We start from the raw sequence: 17290 nt of genomic DNA, 5'->3' as shown, positions 1-17290 counted from the left end.
CGACAGGTATAGAAAGTATGATGTGATGGGGGTGAAAAGTGTTCACCTGGCATTTCGTCGTGGTGTATTTGACACTGCAGCTGGGAATAATGTGACACTGCGTTGGTGTCTACGTGAAAAATCAAGTACTTTATCGTTTTTAATCTTTTGTCTTGTTGAAGTTCAAAATCAACAAGAAGAACAGAATTGATTACCTAATTTGAAAAGTTTTATATTTTTAAGTGATACCAGTGTGTGTTAATTTAACACCGCAAATGCGCATCGGAAATTTAGCACAAGCTCGGTGTTCCGTATTGAACACCCGACTTTTTGCAATGAAACATCACTAAATGTAAAATTTCGGCATCTCTCCTAGAGACAGTAGTATTTCAGGTTTACTTCAATTTCAGTTAAAGTATTTCAGTTGTTACCAGGTAAGCATGAAAAATTTAATTTTCTGCCACATGTGATAACTTTCCTGATGAAAGCCCACCCAAAAATAATTCATCTACGTCGCTTGTTGTCTAGAATATCGGCTAATGCTCGCCAATGCGTTGAAAACAGAAATGCGAGCGAAAAAAAAAATGCGAGCTACTACTCCTTGACAAAGGAAGCCACAAATCCAGTATAGGTGATCGAACCGTCGGTCGTGAAGTCCACCAACATTCCGTTATTGGTCGACATGATAGGATCCGGAATCTCCGAGCCACACAGCTTCTGCAGAACGTTCTTGTCACCGTCACTCACCTGCAAAAGGTGCATAGAAATAAAAAAATGCCGTTAGGCAATGTATACTAGCGTACCTGTGCAGCAACGCGTGCGCGCACGCACGAAACTGTATATACCATTAAAGTTCAGAAGTTTTAGAGGTTTCAAGAGGTACTCTCAAAGTGCTATGCCATTTTGGGCGTGTTATCGAAAACTTTTTCCTTGATATTTATTGATTCCATTCAAATCATTCATGAATCAACCCATTCTTGGTGTTTGTTTATTTTTTTGTTCATTGGTTTTATTTAATCACGGGGTTAAAAGCACTTAATCAGCCAAGAGGCTGTTTTTCAGAGAGACCGTGAACAAAGTATTTGACATAACGCCACAACAACTGTATGATTTTAGGAAATACATGTTCTTTTCCTCTTTAGGATCAAAAAAGAAAAAAAATAAACAAACTACTAGTACATCATGTAGTTTAGTTTAGATACTTCCAGCTATGACATCATCGTCTCAAAAAGTTATGTATATGATTACAGCCGAGAGCAATGTTCAATGAAACCATATGAAAGAAAATATGCATTTTCGTCATGCTCATATTTTTTGTTCAAATCTTATTAAATGTCAATTGTGACTTGTCCGTTAGAATAGTAAAATACTCTTTCGGCAGTGGTCGAGTTTATCATTTACTTCAGTTCCTCTGCAAGAGAAGAAAAATGAAAATCTGTACCTGGACAGCATCGTAGCCACACGAGCTATGACTCTCCACATTGAACACACTGAAGCTGAGTGTCACAGTCTCGCCAGCTTCAGCCTGGATGGTGAAAGAGCAGTCCTCGTTGTTGTCGTAGTTACCGGGATAGTTTGGCGAAGTGAACTGTCCAGTCGCCTCGGTGAAAACATGACCGCATTCTGCAAAAGATTAACATTATGATATATATATATATATATATATATATATATATATATATATATATATATATATATGTATATGTATAATGTGTGTGTGTGAGATAAACTGTTCAGCTGACTAATTGGTGAGTACAGCCTTGCAGTACATTTCGTGTAAACCAGCCACTCAACGAAGTGTCGGGATCAGAGTCCGACGATTCCGATTAGTGATGGTGGACTATCAGGTCAGTGTCAGACGTGTCGAGCGGTGATCCGATGAGGCAAGATCGTCCGATGAAGATCAAGTCTGACACCTAATAGTCAACCAAAGTCGGATTCGTCACACTGCAATCGGATACACTTCGGTAGGTGGCCGGAAGCAGGAAACGTTGCTTCCGATTAGTGACCTATGACAAAAAGTCTCTGTAGAACAAGGGTAGACATATATTTCGTCCGTTGGTATCGCTGCCATAAGACGGAAAACGATTTTTTTTTTCCTTTCACGGATGCCTTTTATTAAAAGCAAAATAAAATGTATATTAATCTTCGATCATGACACACAATGCATTGACATTTATAGGGTAGGTCCATCCTGATATTATCCTGCTTTGTTTTAAAAAATCAAAGAAGTAGATCAGTAAAAATTTAGGTGAGAATTAGACACACACACACACACACAAACACACACACACACACACACAAAAGTTTTGAACCGTTAAAGTTCAGAGAGCAAGAAAAAGTTGCAACTCTGTGTGACATAGATGTTGAGCAGCTCGTCATTCTATTTTGAACACAAAATGTCACCAATTTTCATTTTTCTCACGAGAACAAAAAATGAAGAGTTTGTTCGCAAAAACCGATAAGTCTACATTTGCCAAATGGAGATATTTGCGATTAACGGTCAAGAAAAATAAAGAGAATAATAAGAAAATTTTTGCTTCTTTTGACCATAACTTCAAAAATGTACCTTTATATGTAGTGACCAATATATCATTTAAAAGGTATTATTTTGTACTTTATGACAAAGACCGTACTTCAAAATCTTCAAAAATGGACTTATCGGTTTTTGCGAACAAAATCTTCAAATTTTCTTCAGATCTGTTCTTGGTACACAATTAGAATAATCCGTTTTTGCATGTTCTTCTCAGCAGATAAGTTCTGTCTGTGCCAAAAATATTTGAGGAAATGAAAATTAGTGAAATTTTGTGTACAAAACAAATGGAGAGCTGCTCGCGACCTACGTCTAACAAAGTTACCAACTCGTCTTTCCACTCTCTAAACTTTATCAGTTCATAACTTTTTGTGTATCTGATTTTCCCCCAGAATTTTCACATATCTACATCTCTGATTGTTTGTTTTGTTTTCAAACAAAGCAATATAATTTTAGGATGTACCATCCCTTTAACTCTTGCCGTTCGTCTTTTCGCATTGTCATGCTTGTTTATGGTGTTACATAATTATTGTTCATTCCAAGTATCGCCCATATAGTTACGTCATCATCTTTTGAAGGGACAAGTTTAGATTTTTGTCATGTGATAGTGATGTTTGTATCTTCCTTTGATATCGATCACATTGTTTGCACACGGTCAACGTCAAAAATTTATAAGATTTTATAACTGAAATTAAACATGAAACACGTTTAGACGAAACGTCATTATTTTGAAATCCCAACGATTCAAAAGACTTTCTCGGGAGATGGAGAGAGGGCGCCTTCGTAAACGTTAGAAATTCGATTACACACACACACACACACACACACACACACACACACAAACCACACATACAGAATTACTTACTTGGATTTTGTTTGTTTCTTTATTTTTTCTGTTTTCGTTTGTTCGTTTGTTTTTCTCTTTGTTATGTGAGTGTTATTGTTGTTATGTTTTTTTTTTTTTCTGAAGCTCACCCACAGTCTCAGGAGGTGTCCCAGCTTCACCAGTGACGTAGGATGCGGAGAAGCCAGAGTAGGTCAGCGAGGAATCGGTCTTGAATCGAATGAGCATCGACTGGCTGTACCCGGTCACAATCCCGGGACTGTTGGTACCGCACCACTCACCAAGGAGATTGTCCGAGGATGAAGCGCCGTCATAGATCTTAAATAAATAATATATTATAATCATACTGATATCAAGGATGATAGAAATCATACTCACAGGGGCGGATCCAGGGAGGACCGCAACCGGCGCACGCCCCCCCCCCACCCCTTTATTTTCTGTTGAAACAAAAGAAATAAAAAGAAAAAGATGGGGGAGGGGTGCGTGCGCCCCCTTTAATTTTGTAAACCCGCCCCCTCTTTACGGAATTCCTGGATCCGCCCCTGTACTCATATCATCATTATTATCATAATCATCATAATCATCATTACTTTTAGGAGTAGTAGTCTCATCATCATGCATATTATCATCATTAGTTTCACTGTCACCTTTATTATCTCAGTATAAATCCTTCTTTACATCATGATCATCATATTGTTTTTGTGGTCTTTAATTTTCATCTTTAAGCTCCTTTTTTGATCACCATATTGTTTTTATAATTTTCATTTTAAATTTTTATTTCAATTATTATCATCACATTATTTTTGTGATTTTCGTGTTACATGTCTATCTTCATCATCATTTGTGAGCCACATAGATGTTCCTAACATTCAATTTGAAATACAGTACGTGTAAAACAGCGTATCCAGGCAATTACCCCCAGAGGGCAATTACCCCCCCCCCCCCCCCCCCCCGCTAAATACTGGTTAGTGGTAAAGTTAGAGTAAAGATTAGGGTTAGGGTTAGGGTTAGGGTTAGGAGTTTCGGTTAGGGTTAGGATTAGGAGTAGGGCCAGGGAAGGGTCCGGGGTAACTGCCCAGGGGGTAATTGCCGAATGACGAAAAACGATTGTTAATGACGGTATTTCGATGCATGAACGTACTGTAGTTGAATATGAAATTGAATATGAAACTGAATGACAATACAATGAAATTTGCTAGGAAAACTTATATTTAAATCGTTTTCTTTGTTGCTCAGTAGATTCATTCTCAAATATCTAAGGTTGATGAATTTGTACAATACTGTTTTTGCATTAAAACTCTTCATAACTGTAAATATATCATAATATTTATCATGTTTGTGTTTATGCGTGTGTGGCTGTGTGTAAATGTGTCTGTTTGAGACATACCGTGAGTGAATCATATGAGCAGGATGAAGAGCTCTCGAGATTGAAATCGTCGAAAGTGACTGTAACGGCCTTTCCGTCACCGGTAACAACAAGGTAGTCGCACGTCAGACTGTTTTCGTAGTTGTTGGGATAATTTGGGCTGGTGAAGGAACCCGATGACTCGTTGAAATATCCGCCGCATCCTGCTGGTGCTACGGAACAAAAGTACAGGTTAAAATGATAAAAGGGAGAAATCAAATTGAGCTATATTTGTCAAGTTGGGCTACTTTTCTTTTTCTGTTGTTTTGTTGCTTTTGAATATTGAACAAATCAACTTTCTATGTATCGTAAGAACATGAAAGCAACAAAATGACGCGACTCAGGCAAGATACTGTACAAGATATGTTTCAACATTATTCAAATCCGAAAAAGACATAATTGTATATTAAACCGTAAACTAGGATGAAGAGAACGAAAAGACACATTTCACTAAGAACAACAACAAAAAGAGAAAATAAGACGGAATGATCGCTTGGCATAAAAATCTGACAGCTCACACTTTTTAACGAACCCTTCCGGAAAAAAAAAAAAAAAAACCACCTCAAAACACATTGATAGATCCCAAGAAAGTAGATATCACTTATCAAACCAATGTACAAATTCAATACATGAACATAAACATGACAGTCAGTGCACTATTTAAAGAGTTTCCTTCCACACGCTGCTTAATCCATTTTTCATCAAATTGAACTTTTTGACAAAAATGTATTCATCTTTCGTAGTCCCCTATGGCAAACTTTTGGTCAAGGTATTGAAATTCTGGAGAGAAAATGGAGAAATCAGGCAATGAAAACTGAGTTTTGCTCCAAACTGTGCTAAATCCAGCAGGATCTAATCAAAAACCAACGTGCATACTTGGCCGCACTTTGACCCCAGACTAAGGCCAGGCTGGCTATAGCTTTCCTGCCTATGTAGTTTTCCAGATGACCCACATATTACTTCATTGTTAGCTGTAAAAACGTTCACTTCTATGCATCCATAGTCTTCGGAGAGATATGCAGAGAAAACAGGAGAGAAGAATATGTAGAGATATCAAATCATCCCTGAAAAAATACACAAAGTCACAGAAACTATATAGTCACTAAAATAAAATTTACGTGTTTTACATCACTGCGCTAAAATATTTGTTCAAGAAGGTGCTAAATTCACAAAATCAAATGAAATATTAATTATTTAAAAAGCAGTATAGATACGAAGATTTTGTGAGGCACATTTTCTTTATCCAAATATGGGTTACTATTGTGGGACATAAAGTCATTGCACAAAAACACTCAGAAGCGTGTGAAATAAAAGTCCAGATATTTCTCCTAACCATGTGGATTTCGTACCTTTTGGAAAGGAGCTGTTCATTTGACTAACAGGCACATTTGTATCAAATTAGTAGCATAGATTTGGGTAGCAATAAATAATACGCACCGCAGACAATGAGAATCACAAAGAAAATGTGGCAAATAATACTTGAACTTGTTTCCGGTCGACTCCAAAATTAATGATTTTATTGATTTAAATCACATTTTCTTGTTCACGGGATCTTATAAAAATAATTGAAAAAAAAAAGACTTTGAAAGAAAAGTAATCCGAAAGTTAGCACAAAACACAAACACACACAAAAAGAAACTGTTCTGTTTTCATCCTAAGTCATCGCCTAGTAGGCCAATCATAAGAGCATTATCAATTGCTCAATTTGTCTGCCAGATGAGGATTATTATTTATATTAGTAAAATAATTTCGCATAATATTGGTATTATCAATACACTTAAATCTTATATCCCAATGTCTTCTTTGTTGACGTTGTATTTGTCATTAATATTACCTTATCTTAATTATGGAATTTTAGCATGGGGTAGTGCCCATCAAACTTTATTAGATAAACTATTGTTATTACACACACAAAAAGGCACTTCGTATTATTTGTAACGTTTCAGCACGTTCCCATGCAGAGCCATTATTCGTGAAATATAAGATTTTAAAAATTAAAGATTTGTTTTAGTGAAGAGCAAGACGACTTTGTTCGCAAAAACCGATAAGTCTCTGTCATAAAGTACAAAATAATACCTTTTACATGATATATTGGTCACTAAATATAAAGGTACATTTTTGAAGTTATGGTCAAAAGAAGCAAAATTGTTCTTATTATTCTCCTTATTTTTCTTGACCTCTAATCGCAAATATCTCCATTTGGCAAAAATGGAATTATCGGTTTTTGCGAACAAGCTCTTCTTTTCTTTCAGCTGGGTCAGTTTATGTTTAATTATAACACAAATGCACTTCCCAGCATCTTTAATTCAATGTTTCCAAGAAATCAATTCTTTCATAATTATCCCACCAGGCGATCTAATGATTTTCATTTACCCCTTCTGAGAAACTTATTGGCGCAAAATACATTTATTTACACTGGCCCTAGATTCTGGAATTCTTTAAGCTGTGATATAAAAAACTCTTTATCTTTGAATTCGTTTAAGCGTAAGTTGAAACTTTTTTTGTTGTATTCATACTAAGATATATACTATTCATTACTTAGCTGGTCTCTACAACCTAAGGGTTCATCGTCAATCATTGAATTCATCATTGTGTATTTTTTTTTACATTATCTTATTTGTACAAACTTTGCTCAGCTGCTCGAGCTTCGAAGCACCTCAATTCCCTCTTTCGATCCCGATGTTCAGCGTGTTGGCTCTTCCTTTCATGTTTCTTTTTCTCTCTTTCCTTTCTTTCCATTATTCTTTTGTGCTTTATTACTTTCAATGGTATACCCTTCTGTCAAGTCATGTAATGTCGTGTGTTTCTCCTGTCTTAATCTGTCCTGTCTTTGTAAACAAAATTAATATGTTCACATGAAGAATCCTTTGAGTGGTCCACAATTTACAAGTATGCTTTTCAGTGGACCTCTCAATTCTTTGCTCTTTTTTTTTCTCCAGACATAAGTTTGTATTTTGCCGGTATGCATGTATAATTTTGTATGTGTTAACTATTATCTACCATGTAAAGTCGAATACATGCCCATGTTATATCTTCTAATTCATTTCGTGTTATGTTTGCCGAAAAGAAAGAAAGAATGAAATAAATGAAATGAATGAATGAATGAACATGGATAGACTGTAAATGTAGCCCACAATGACCCTACTATCTGCCCACAACCTCCCTCCCCCCCCCCCCACACACACACATTTACTAACACGCTTACAGGCCATCAAAATTCACCAAAAAAAAGACAAAACAAAAATCACACTAAAACAAATAAACAAACGTATACCACTTGGCGCACATTGAAACAAACTGGAAACTCGATCGTTCGGCGTTTACTGATTCTTACGGGGATTGGTTGGAATGGGGGCATAGGGATCAGTAATGAATCCTCCCCCGGCGTCCCCTTCGCCAATGTACAGGAGGAGATCTGGAGAGCCGGTTTGCAAGTCGCCGATTCCAGCGTTGCCATTCGCCTTCAACTGCAGCTTTTCTCTCACTTCCTGTGGGGTCAACTCGGGTTCAATGCCAAGAAGAACTGCAGCAGCGCCTGAAAAAAAAAGGAAAATGTTGATCACTTAATAATTCCATGGAGCCCTGATTAAATTGCTGGGTGTTTTTCTTTTTTCCTTTATTTTTATTTTTTTTTTTTTTTTTTTTTTTTTTTGCTGTACATTGAAATGGATTTGGATATCAAAATGATGACACGGGAAATGCGCAGAGAAACGTGTAGAAGAATTCAAGAGTTGAAGATTATGAGATCAGAATAAAAAGGTTTTGGCAAACGTACACTTATTCAAAATTAATACAAATGGCCAATTGAAAAACAGAAGCGTTTTACCATTTTAGGGCCTAGATATTTTTCTCGATGTTCTTATTATTTGAAGGCTTATCAACAGTAGATGTGGAAATAGATACATTTACGTATAGGTATAAATTATGATGTATGTACAATTTTTATGTGGTATGTATGTATGTATGCGTAATTATATGATCGAAAGAACACAAAAAGAATAATCAGTTAAACTGATTCATTAATTTCCTTTTTTGACAAACTCTTTTTTTTCAAAGATTTAGATAAAATGCAAAGTTCGATAGCTATGTAAGGATAAAACATTGCTCCCAAAAATCCCCAAGAATGTCTTAATGACTCGAAATAAAACCGTGTTTGCTTTCGTTGCGATTTGTTTTGTCCAGAACTCTCTCTTCCATTTTCTTTGCTTCTAACCTATTCAAAGTCCCTTTCTAACTTGACTATACAGTTATGTCAATATCGAAATCAACTTTCTGAGGGAGGAGAGGTGGTATTCTGTGGTAGAGTAAAAGAAAGCACGACATGATTATATTAGTTTCATATCGTTGAAGGAGAGTTGGAGAACAACGAATCTAGGCTTGGCTAACCTGCCACGTGGGGGCATGCCATGGAAGTGCCACTGATGGTATTGGTAGCAGTGTCCGAGTCATACCAAGCGGAGGTGATGGAGACTCCGGGGGCAAAAATATCGACGCAATATCCGTAGTTTGAAAAGTAGGCGCGCACGTCCTCAGCGTCTGTGGCGCCAACACTGATGGCCTGCGACAGAATGATAGCATTGCATCGTCCAATATGAATATCACGTGATTGTGAACGTTGCCACCCTTTCTTCAGGCTCGGACATTGATCTCTATGGGTGGTATCTGGATATTTCATAGGCTAATCGCGAACGCGCCCCGCCATCTTTCCGCGCACATCGCTCATACATTTTGGCCCGAATTCACGAAGGTGGTACAAATGAAACCATGGTTTAAACCATGGACAAAAACCATGGAGCGTCAAGTGTCGCGCGGAATATTTCGTCGACAAAACGACCGTTTTGTTAACAAAATTATCATTTCGTGGACGAAATGTTCATTTAGTTACAGAATGTTGTTATTTCGTTACAAAATAATCATTTCATCGACGAAATGATTGATTTCGTAACAAATATTCCGTGCGACACTTGGCGCTCCACGGTTTTTGTCCATGGTTTAAACCATGGTTTCATTTGCCACGTACCACCTTCGTGAATTCGGGCCTTTGTGTACGGAAGTCACGAGATATGTATTGTGATCTCAGTGACAATCTCTGCCAGAAAAAGTGTGCAATACCCATAGAGTTTGCCTGGTAAGATGGCGTCGCAACGACTCCAATTGATTGTACAGCGTGAATGGGCCAAATGAGGTATCCAGATACCTCCTACAGAGATCAATGGGAAAAGAATGGACAAGTACCTCAATGAATCCGTCACTCTCATTATGTCCCAGCTCAATTAAACTTCTACCATCATTTTCTTGGATTTTAGGCTATCTATCTAAGTCGACTTGAACAAGAAGTGGCTTTCACTTAAAAAAAAAAAGTGACTCAAACGTAATCAGTGTGTTTCAAGAATTCACGACCTGCACAGGAATAGTAATTTCAATGACAGAAACAGCAATAATATGAGTGAAAAGAACAATGAAGACAACTTAGATCATTTGTTATTGGTGCCACTATCATCGGCATATGATTATGTTTAATCATAATGAATTATCTTCATCACTATCATCATTATCATAATAAACATTGAATATTATTAGTGTTGTTAGTATTAGTATTATCATTATAATTACTACCATTATTGTCGCTGTTATGATTATGATGTTGATGATGATTATCATTATTGTTATTATTGTTATTATTATCATCATCATTATGAAGCATCTCGTCGTGTATGCTATGTTTAATGCCAGGTCCAACCTTTAGACATAGTATAGGGCATAACAGCTAGAGGGGATGTAAAATAAGAGTCTAAATCGGATGTTATATAGAGAAAAATATCGGTTTAAACGCCTATGGGCTACAGTGGAATACCCGCGGAGCTGAACAAGCCTTTCTGTAACCTCGATAAAGCATTATCCTGCTTGGTATTGTATAGTTATTGTTATCATCATCATCGTTATCATCAGTGCCATAAATTTTGTCCTTGAAAAGTCACCGGTGCAGCTCTAGCTGGAGAGTAGTTACAGGCATCAGCGTCGTCGTTGCCGGCTGCGACCGCTACGGTGATTCCCGCGTCGACCATGTAGGCAATGGCGTCGTCCGTAGTCTGGCTCGCCCCACCACCGAGGGAGAGAGAGGCAACCGATGTTCTTACATGGTTGTTCGCAACCCACTCACAGCCTGCGAATGTGTGTGTGTGTGTGGGGGGGGGGGGGGTATGCGGAGAAAGAAATCATGAGAATGATGATCAAGGTGTTTGATTATGGTGTCAGCAATAATCATAGTATACTGTAGTTGAAGTAGAAATCACAATTGCAATAATAAAGAGAAAGATTACTACTATTAGGCCTACTACTACAATACCACGAATAATGCTAATAAATTACCACGATAGTACTACTACTAATAAAATATCGATAATAACAATAATGGTAACATAGATAACAATGTGAATCCTGTGGGCAAGGACCTTGTAATGCCGGAGAAGAAAACAACATTTTTGATAACGTTGGTATAATTCGTGGGTACTCAATTGTGGCTTGTGACGATCAAGTGTCGGTGTATGCGGTGGAATACCTCTCTGTACCAATGATATCAGGCTTATATCAGGATATAAGGCTTCCTCCAGATAGACGAACAGTCAAAAAAAGAAGGAAAGCTAGCAAGAATTCGTTTGGAGAAAAGTTATCGTGAACTGCATGTCAACTAACCCTCGACTACATCTGCAGTCGAGCCAGAGCCGTAACAGTTCAGAACACGGACTCCAAAGATTCTCGTGCCGCTCGCAACGCCGTAAACAGTTCCGCCGACAGTTCCGGAACAGTGGGTTCCATGTCCGTTGCAGTCGACACCCTGCACATAGATTTGATTTCATTTAATTTGTTGATTCTGTATCATTAGCAATGTGCATTTCAGTGAGATTTAGAATGAGAAAACCTGGGGGTTTTTTTAATCATAGAAGAATTAGACGTATTATAGAGTTTAATAACCTTTTGAAAGGCAAATCTTTCATTCAAATATTTATCTACAATATTCACACACACACACCGATATATAAAACGATGAAGAGTATGACGATTTACAAATTCTCGGGATACCCATCGAAGAATCAAATGAATGTCTTTGGAACGTGATCTCCTTGAGTAGCTTTATGTAAGCCTGCAATACGTTTATGATCACAAAAAAATCTCTATCTCTCTTTAGGGAGGAGGGGTTGACAGGTAGATTTTCAGATAGGTATGATAAATGGAGAATGTGTCAGGCAAAATTAAGTTTTGTTGTGCTTTTACTTTTACTTACGTCTCCACCAAGAGCGTCATAACCGATTTGCGCTCGTCCTCCGAAGTCCTGGTGGGCAGCGTTGATTCCGGTGTCAATAACGTACACGTCAACGTCAGACCCATCACCTATTGGATTGAACTCGTCGTTGAGAGGGAGCGAGATTTGGTCGACACGGTCGAGACCCCACGACGCGACCGAGGAGGCTCGCACGATTCCGTCTTCTTCGATGTACTCTACGAGGCCGGAGCTTCGCAGCTGCTCAAAGATAATGGATTGACGTTCTCCGTGACGTTTAAGCTTTTCACTATCAGAACATGCTCCTGACCCAAATTCGTGATTTAACGTTGGGAAACACATGCTTGACACTTACGTCACACACACACACACACACACACACACATACCTGGGCTAAATCATCGTCAGTGATATTGCTTGGACATCGTTCGTTAACATTACCTCGTTTTAGTGGGAGAAAATCGTGATTCGTAAGCAATGCCAATAAAAGAGGTCCGTCTTTGAAATTAAGAATTTAACTTTGACAATGAATTAATACGGTCAACTTTTTGAAATGAGTTGAACTGAACTGAATTTATTTCATTCCCATCCACAAAATGCATCTTTCATACAGACATATATCACAGACCGATATGCAAAGGACAAACGAAATACCATGTTTTTTTTTCCTAGAACTGAAAATGAGCAATTTGACCCAAAAAAAAGAAGGAAAAATAAACTTTGGTACGAGTTGGTAATAAGGATGGAAATGGAGGGATCCACCAAAAAGCTTGATTGTAATAAAGAGGAATTCCAGTCCAGTTACAAGTTAGTCTGGTAAGAACGAGTAAAATCTTACGAGTGTACAACAGTGAAAATTTGATCAAAATCGGATAAAAATTATGTGACTTCTCGTGCAGTTGATTTGAATATGCAAATGAGTGAGCTGATGATGTCACCACCTCACAATTTTTCATTGATCATGTGCACACACACACACAAAAAGAAAATGACGAAAATTCAATGTTTCTGTTATTCATTGTTATTGAAGCTTAAAACATGATGTCATTCCTGGTTGAATAATTCAGAGTAATGATCAGTTAGATATATCAGGCAATGAGACTATGGGCATGATGGAGCGTAATTGCGTTTGAATGAAAAACTTGAAATTTAGAGTGTTTATGTACAAACTATATGGCAAGTAGTGAGGGGATGATATCATCACTTCACTACTTGAATATTCATATTGACTGTTCAAGAACTGTTTCCTGAAAAAAAAAACACTCCTTCTTTCAGAGAACTTTCAACTGCACTTGAATTCCCCTTTAAAGACGTTGACTTCTCATGAAAAAAAAGGAACAAATATAAAGCGCAGGTAACAAACACATTATCGATATATTCGGAGACTCGTCGTGTGTGATGGTATTGCTTGCATACGATTTGAAACAAAATTAATGAAATAGTGTTACACCATATCGTGTTTTGTTGTGTTTATTATTTTTTTTAGACGGAGACATTGTACACATGTGGTTGTTTTTTTTTTCAAGCATTGTAATCCACTTACATATGTAACCATGTCGTTGGTGAGTTCCGCTGCAAAGCCGTTAAACACTGTTCTGTACTTGTGTATTATTCTGACGTCACCGAGTGAAGCGATGGTAGACTCCAGGCTTTTCCCGGCCTGCGAGATAAAATAAAAAGGAATCGACATTGAACACCACTGCGGTTGCAAGTGAAATAATTGTTGAACTTTGCTGACAGAATTGCACAATAATTTAAAGAAAATGATAATGGGCAAGTGATGGGTGGGGGCAATGAAGCATATGTACTACTTCCAATAACACTTTATGTTGTTACTTTCAAAGGATATCAATAAAGATATATCACCAACATAGATTATTTTTCAAACTTTACATTCATTGTGTTCTCTCAATTATAGTGTACATTTAGTATGAAATTAGTTTGCATGTTTACCTTTACATTATGTTCCCTTACTCAGGAATGAAATAGGATTCCTTTTGCGTCATATTTCGCCAACATTCTATTTATTTGTTTGTTTTTCATATTCTATTGATAATGGATAATGAAATACAGACCTCAAAAATGAATCAATAGATAAATAAGTAAAATAATAAATAAACAAATAAATCGTTTTTATTTACATTACTGGAAAAGGGGGAACTGTAAAATTTAGTAAATCCCGTGCGAACTCAAAGATTTCACACTCTTTGAAAGCACTGAATCCGCCATTTCCCATTGAACTTGTTATTTTTCCAATAGCTTCATTTTCAGTTTTGATGCAACGTCAGCGACAATGCTACGCCGTGTGGAACAATACAAAAATTTGATCTGAATTTGATCTGAAAACATTTTTAATGTTTTAAGCATTTCTTAAAACGTTCGAGGGGCACATTAAGGATTTAGGCCCAACATCCGAGATATAGGCGGAAGTATTAAGTTCGCCCTGTTTGATACACTGCTTCCAATCTCGTCATAATGATTGGACCTGATAATCTTTATTTGAACAGGGGTAGAAACGAAAAGCAAAATACAGAGTACCATGCAACACAATTTCGATTAAAAAGTCACTGTTACACATTGTGGTCGGTCGATTTCAAACATGTTCAAACTGACTGAGTGGAATAATGATGTTTATATGCAAGAAAAAAAAGGACACTACATACATACTCTATCGCACAGCAGTTTTTTTTTTTTTCTTTTTTTGGAAGATAGCATGCTACCATTGTCAAACGCTCATTTATCTCATTTGATCATGCTCATAACATTTTTACCGATTAGCTTATGCCAACATTACGGTGTGTGGGCAATACTGAGTATGATAAATCCTTATCATAGTTCATTATTTACATAATATGTTAGAATTGGGGGTTTGTGGGACAATGGTGCTCATGTGGTTGTTGTTGTTTTTTTTTTTTTTTGAACTGACCAAAAAAAAAAAAAAACACCACAAAGAATCGTTATATAAACAGTAGGTAAATCATAAATGATTATGTAATGATATATATTAAACACTATAAATCATTACAAAAAAAAAATCCGGAAAGATCGAATAATAATGAACCCAGGATATTGCTCGACCTTGCTGACCTAGGAAAACGATTATTAATTTCTACTTAGTACCCCAAGTTTTCCCTGGTAGTGTCTGAATTGAACATTGATTCTTTTTCAGGATTAATTCGACGTATTGTCAATAAGCATGTATTTCAACATGGTCAACGCGTAATTGAACAGCTAACATTGCAACTCATGGTAATAAACCAATCAATAAGTTTAGCTCATTTCAATTCAAATCTGCTCAGTTCTCTCAGAACAGTAAAACAATAAATAAGCTGACACACACTTGAATTCGTATATTCGGTCAATCGGTACTCATGATAAAGACTAAATACAACAATAAAAATGATGTAACATATTGACCATCCTCACATTTTGAGAAGAAAAAGCACAAAATATCAATTAAACATTTTTATGAAACATGCAATTGTGTTGTCTCTCGAATTCTCCAAAATTAATATAAAAATTAATTTTATGCAAAAAAAAAAGTTTTGGAATGCACAGGACTTACAGGAAGTGTTTATATTCTTAGACCCCGTATTATGACACAGATACACAAAGTCATAAACACACACACGCACACACACACACACACACACACACAGAAACGAAAACCAAAAACATGCACACATAAAAAAAAACACGTTTTGATTGAACAATCGTTCAATTATATCGTAATAATACGATTTTTGCCTCACTTTCATCGAGTCTTATTTGACCATAATAATTGCTTTCTGATAACTAATACGCTCGGGTGCTAAAAGCACCTTGACATAGAGGGCTTGATACTTTTTTGTATTATTATGTTTTACTTTCAAACTCACAGCGATAAGATCTTCCATCTTACATCGTTCTGAGCGTATTTCTCACCTTGAGTTTGACCAAATACCGTCCTGGGATACGGTCTTTGTGGGTATGTAGAGGAGCGAGTTCGGCCGTGGCCAATGCGGCCAACAGGAGTATAATGAATCCTTTCATGTCTATTTGGAGGAAAACATTATGAAAGGACTTATGAGCTTGTAAAAACAGAATGAATATACAATAAAACAAAAAGATGTGAAGTTATACATTATGTGTGTATTATACATGTGTGTATTATACATGTATACTCTCTCTATAATATATATATATATATATATATATATTTATATATCCCTCCCCCCCCCCCAAAAAAAAAAAAAAATACAATCGGACTTTTCGCATTGATAACTTTCAATATAATTAAACAATCTAAATGTTCATTCAGGGTATAAAACTATAAATTGTTACCTACATCTTGCAAAATACCCCACTCAATTTGGTTTAATGGTCACGGAGAAATGTGGATCTTCGTAATGCATGTCATGGATCTATTTCTCCCAGGTTTAGCACTTGGATGCTCTTAGCATCCATATGAATGAAAATATTTTGCTCACAACTGACAAGGCAACCAACAAATGAATTCAGATTTTGTGCATAACATTAGATCAATATGTGAGTATACAAATTTAATGTAAATATTGCTGTCATGATCATCTTGATGAAAAAAGAGAGAGGAAAAAAAAAAGAAAACAGAAAACAGAAAGCCAAAAAAGATCCTTTTTGATGTAATCCATTTTTCATTTCCCTAGTTGAAAATGAAAAGAAACAAGCAGTCACTTTTTCAAAAGAGATTTTTGTCAGAGAACACAATGAACAACTTGGTATTTGTAAGGCGTGAACACAATGGACAACGCATCTCCTTACAAAACTTGGGAGGGACTTGGGAAGGGACTTCTGACATGCTTTACAAAGAACCCGATTTTCTCTGTGACACCTGAAGCAAGTCGAATAGGGTTTTCTGCAGGATGTAGGTAATAAGTCATAATTTCATACTCTAATTGCATATTGATTGATTCACTATCTTTAAGGTTATCGTTGCAGAAATTTCGATTGTATTTTTTCGGGGGGGGGGGGGGACATAAAGATTATGGTAAACAGATAAATATATATTTCATATGTATATATATATATATATTATATATATATATATATATATATACATATATATAATATTATATATATATATATCATATATCATATCATATATCATCAAACAGTTAAGCGCCACATATAAAACACTCTGAAGTGAGTCCTTAGTCAGATAGAGCCAAATAAAACCTTTCCAATTATGTTTCAGATGTTGCTTCACAAGAATGTGTTTGAAGTTGATGAATA

The 17290-nt window shown here is 36.5% G+C and overlaps 1 protein-coding gene across 1 annotated transcript; it reads right to left on the bottom strand.

The window, feature by feature from the left end:
- Nucleotides 1-285: 285 nt before the first annotated feature.
- Nucleotides 286-16072, bottom strand: LOC139723365 (extracellular serine proteinase-like). Its single transcript, XM_071634621.1, has 11 exons — nucleotides 15965-16072; nucleotides 13584-13700; nucleotides 12044-12280; nucleotides 11455-11596; nucleotides 10740-10924; nucleotides 9148-9319; nucleotides 8096-8296; nucleotides 4744-4928; nucleotides 3488-3674; nucleotides 1421-1602; nucleotides 286-726 (listed from the first exon to the last, which is right to left on the bottom strand). Exons 1-11 carry the CDS (start codon nucleotides 16070-16072, stop codon nucleotides 574-576), a joined length of 1869 nt encoding a protein of 622 aa, XP_071490722.1. The 3' UTR covers nucleotides 286-573.
- Between the last annotated feature and the right edge of the window lie 1218 nt (nucleotides 16073-17290).

This window comes from Diadema antillarum, unplaced genomic scaffold (assembly GCF_040938485.1).
Source record: "Diadema antillarum isolate AM-2024a unplaced genomic scaffold, OU_Dant_1.0 scf00000187, whole genome shotgun sequence".
NCBI classification, from domain to species: Eukaryota; Metazoa; Echinodermata; class Echinoidea; order Diadematoida; family Diadematidae; genus Diadema; species Diadema antillarum.
This window is presented reverse-complemented; position numbering and strand designations above follow the sequence as displayed.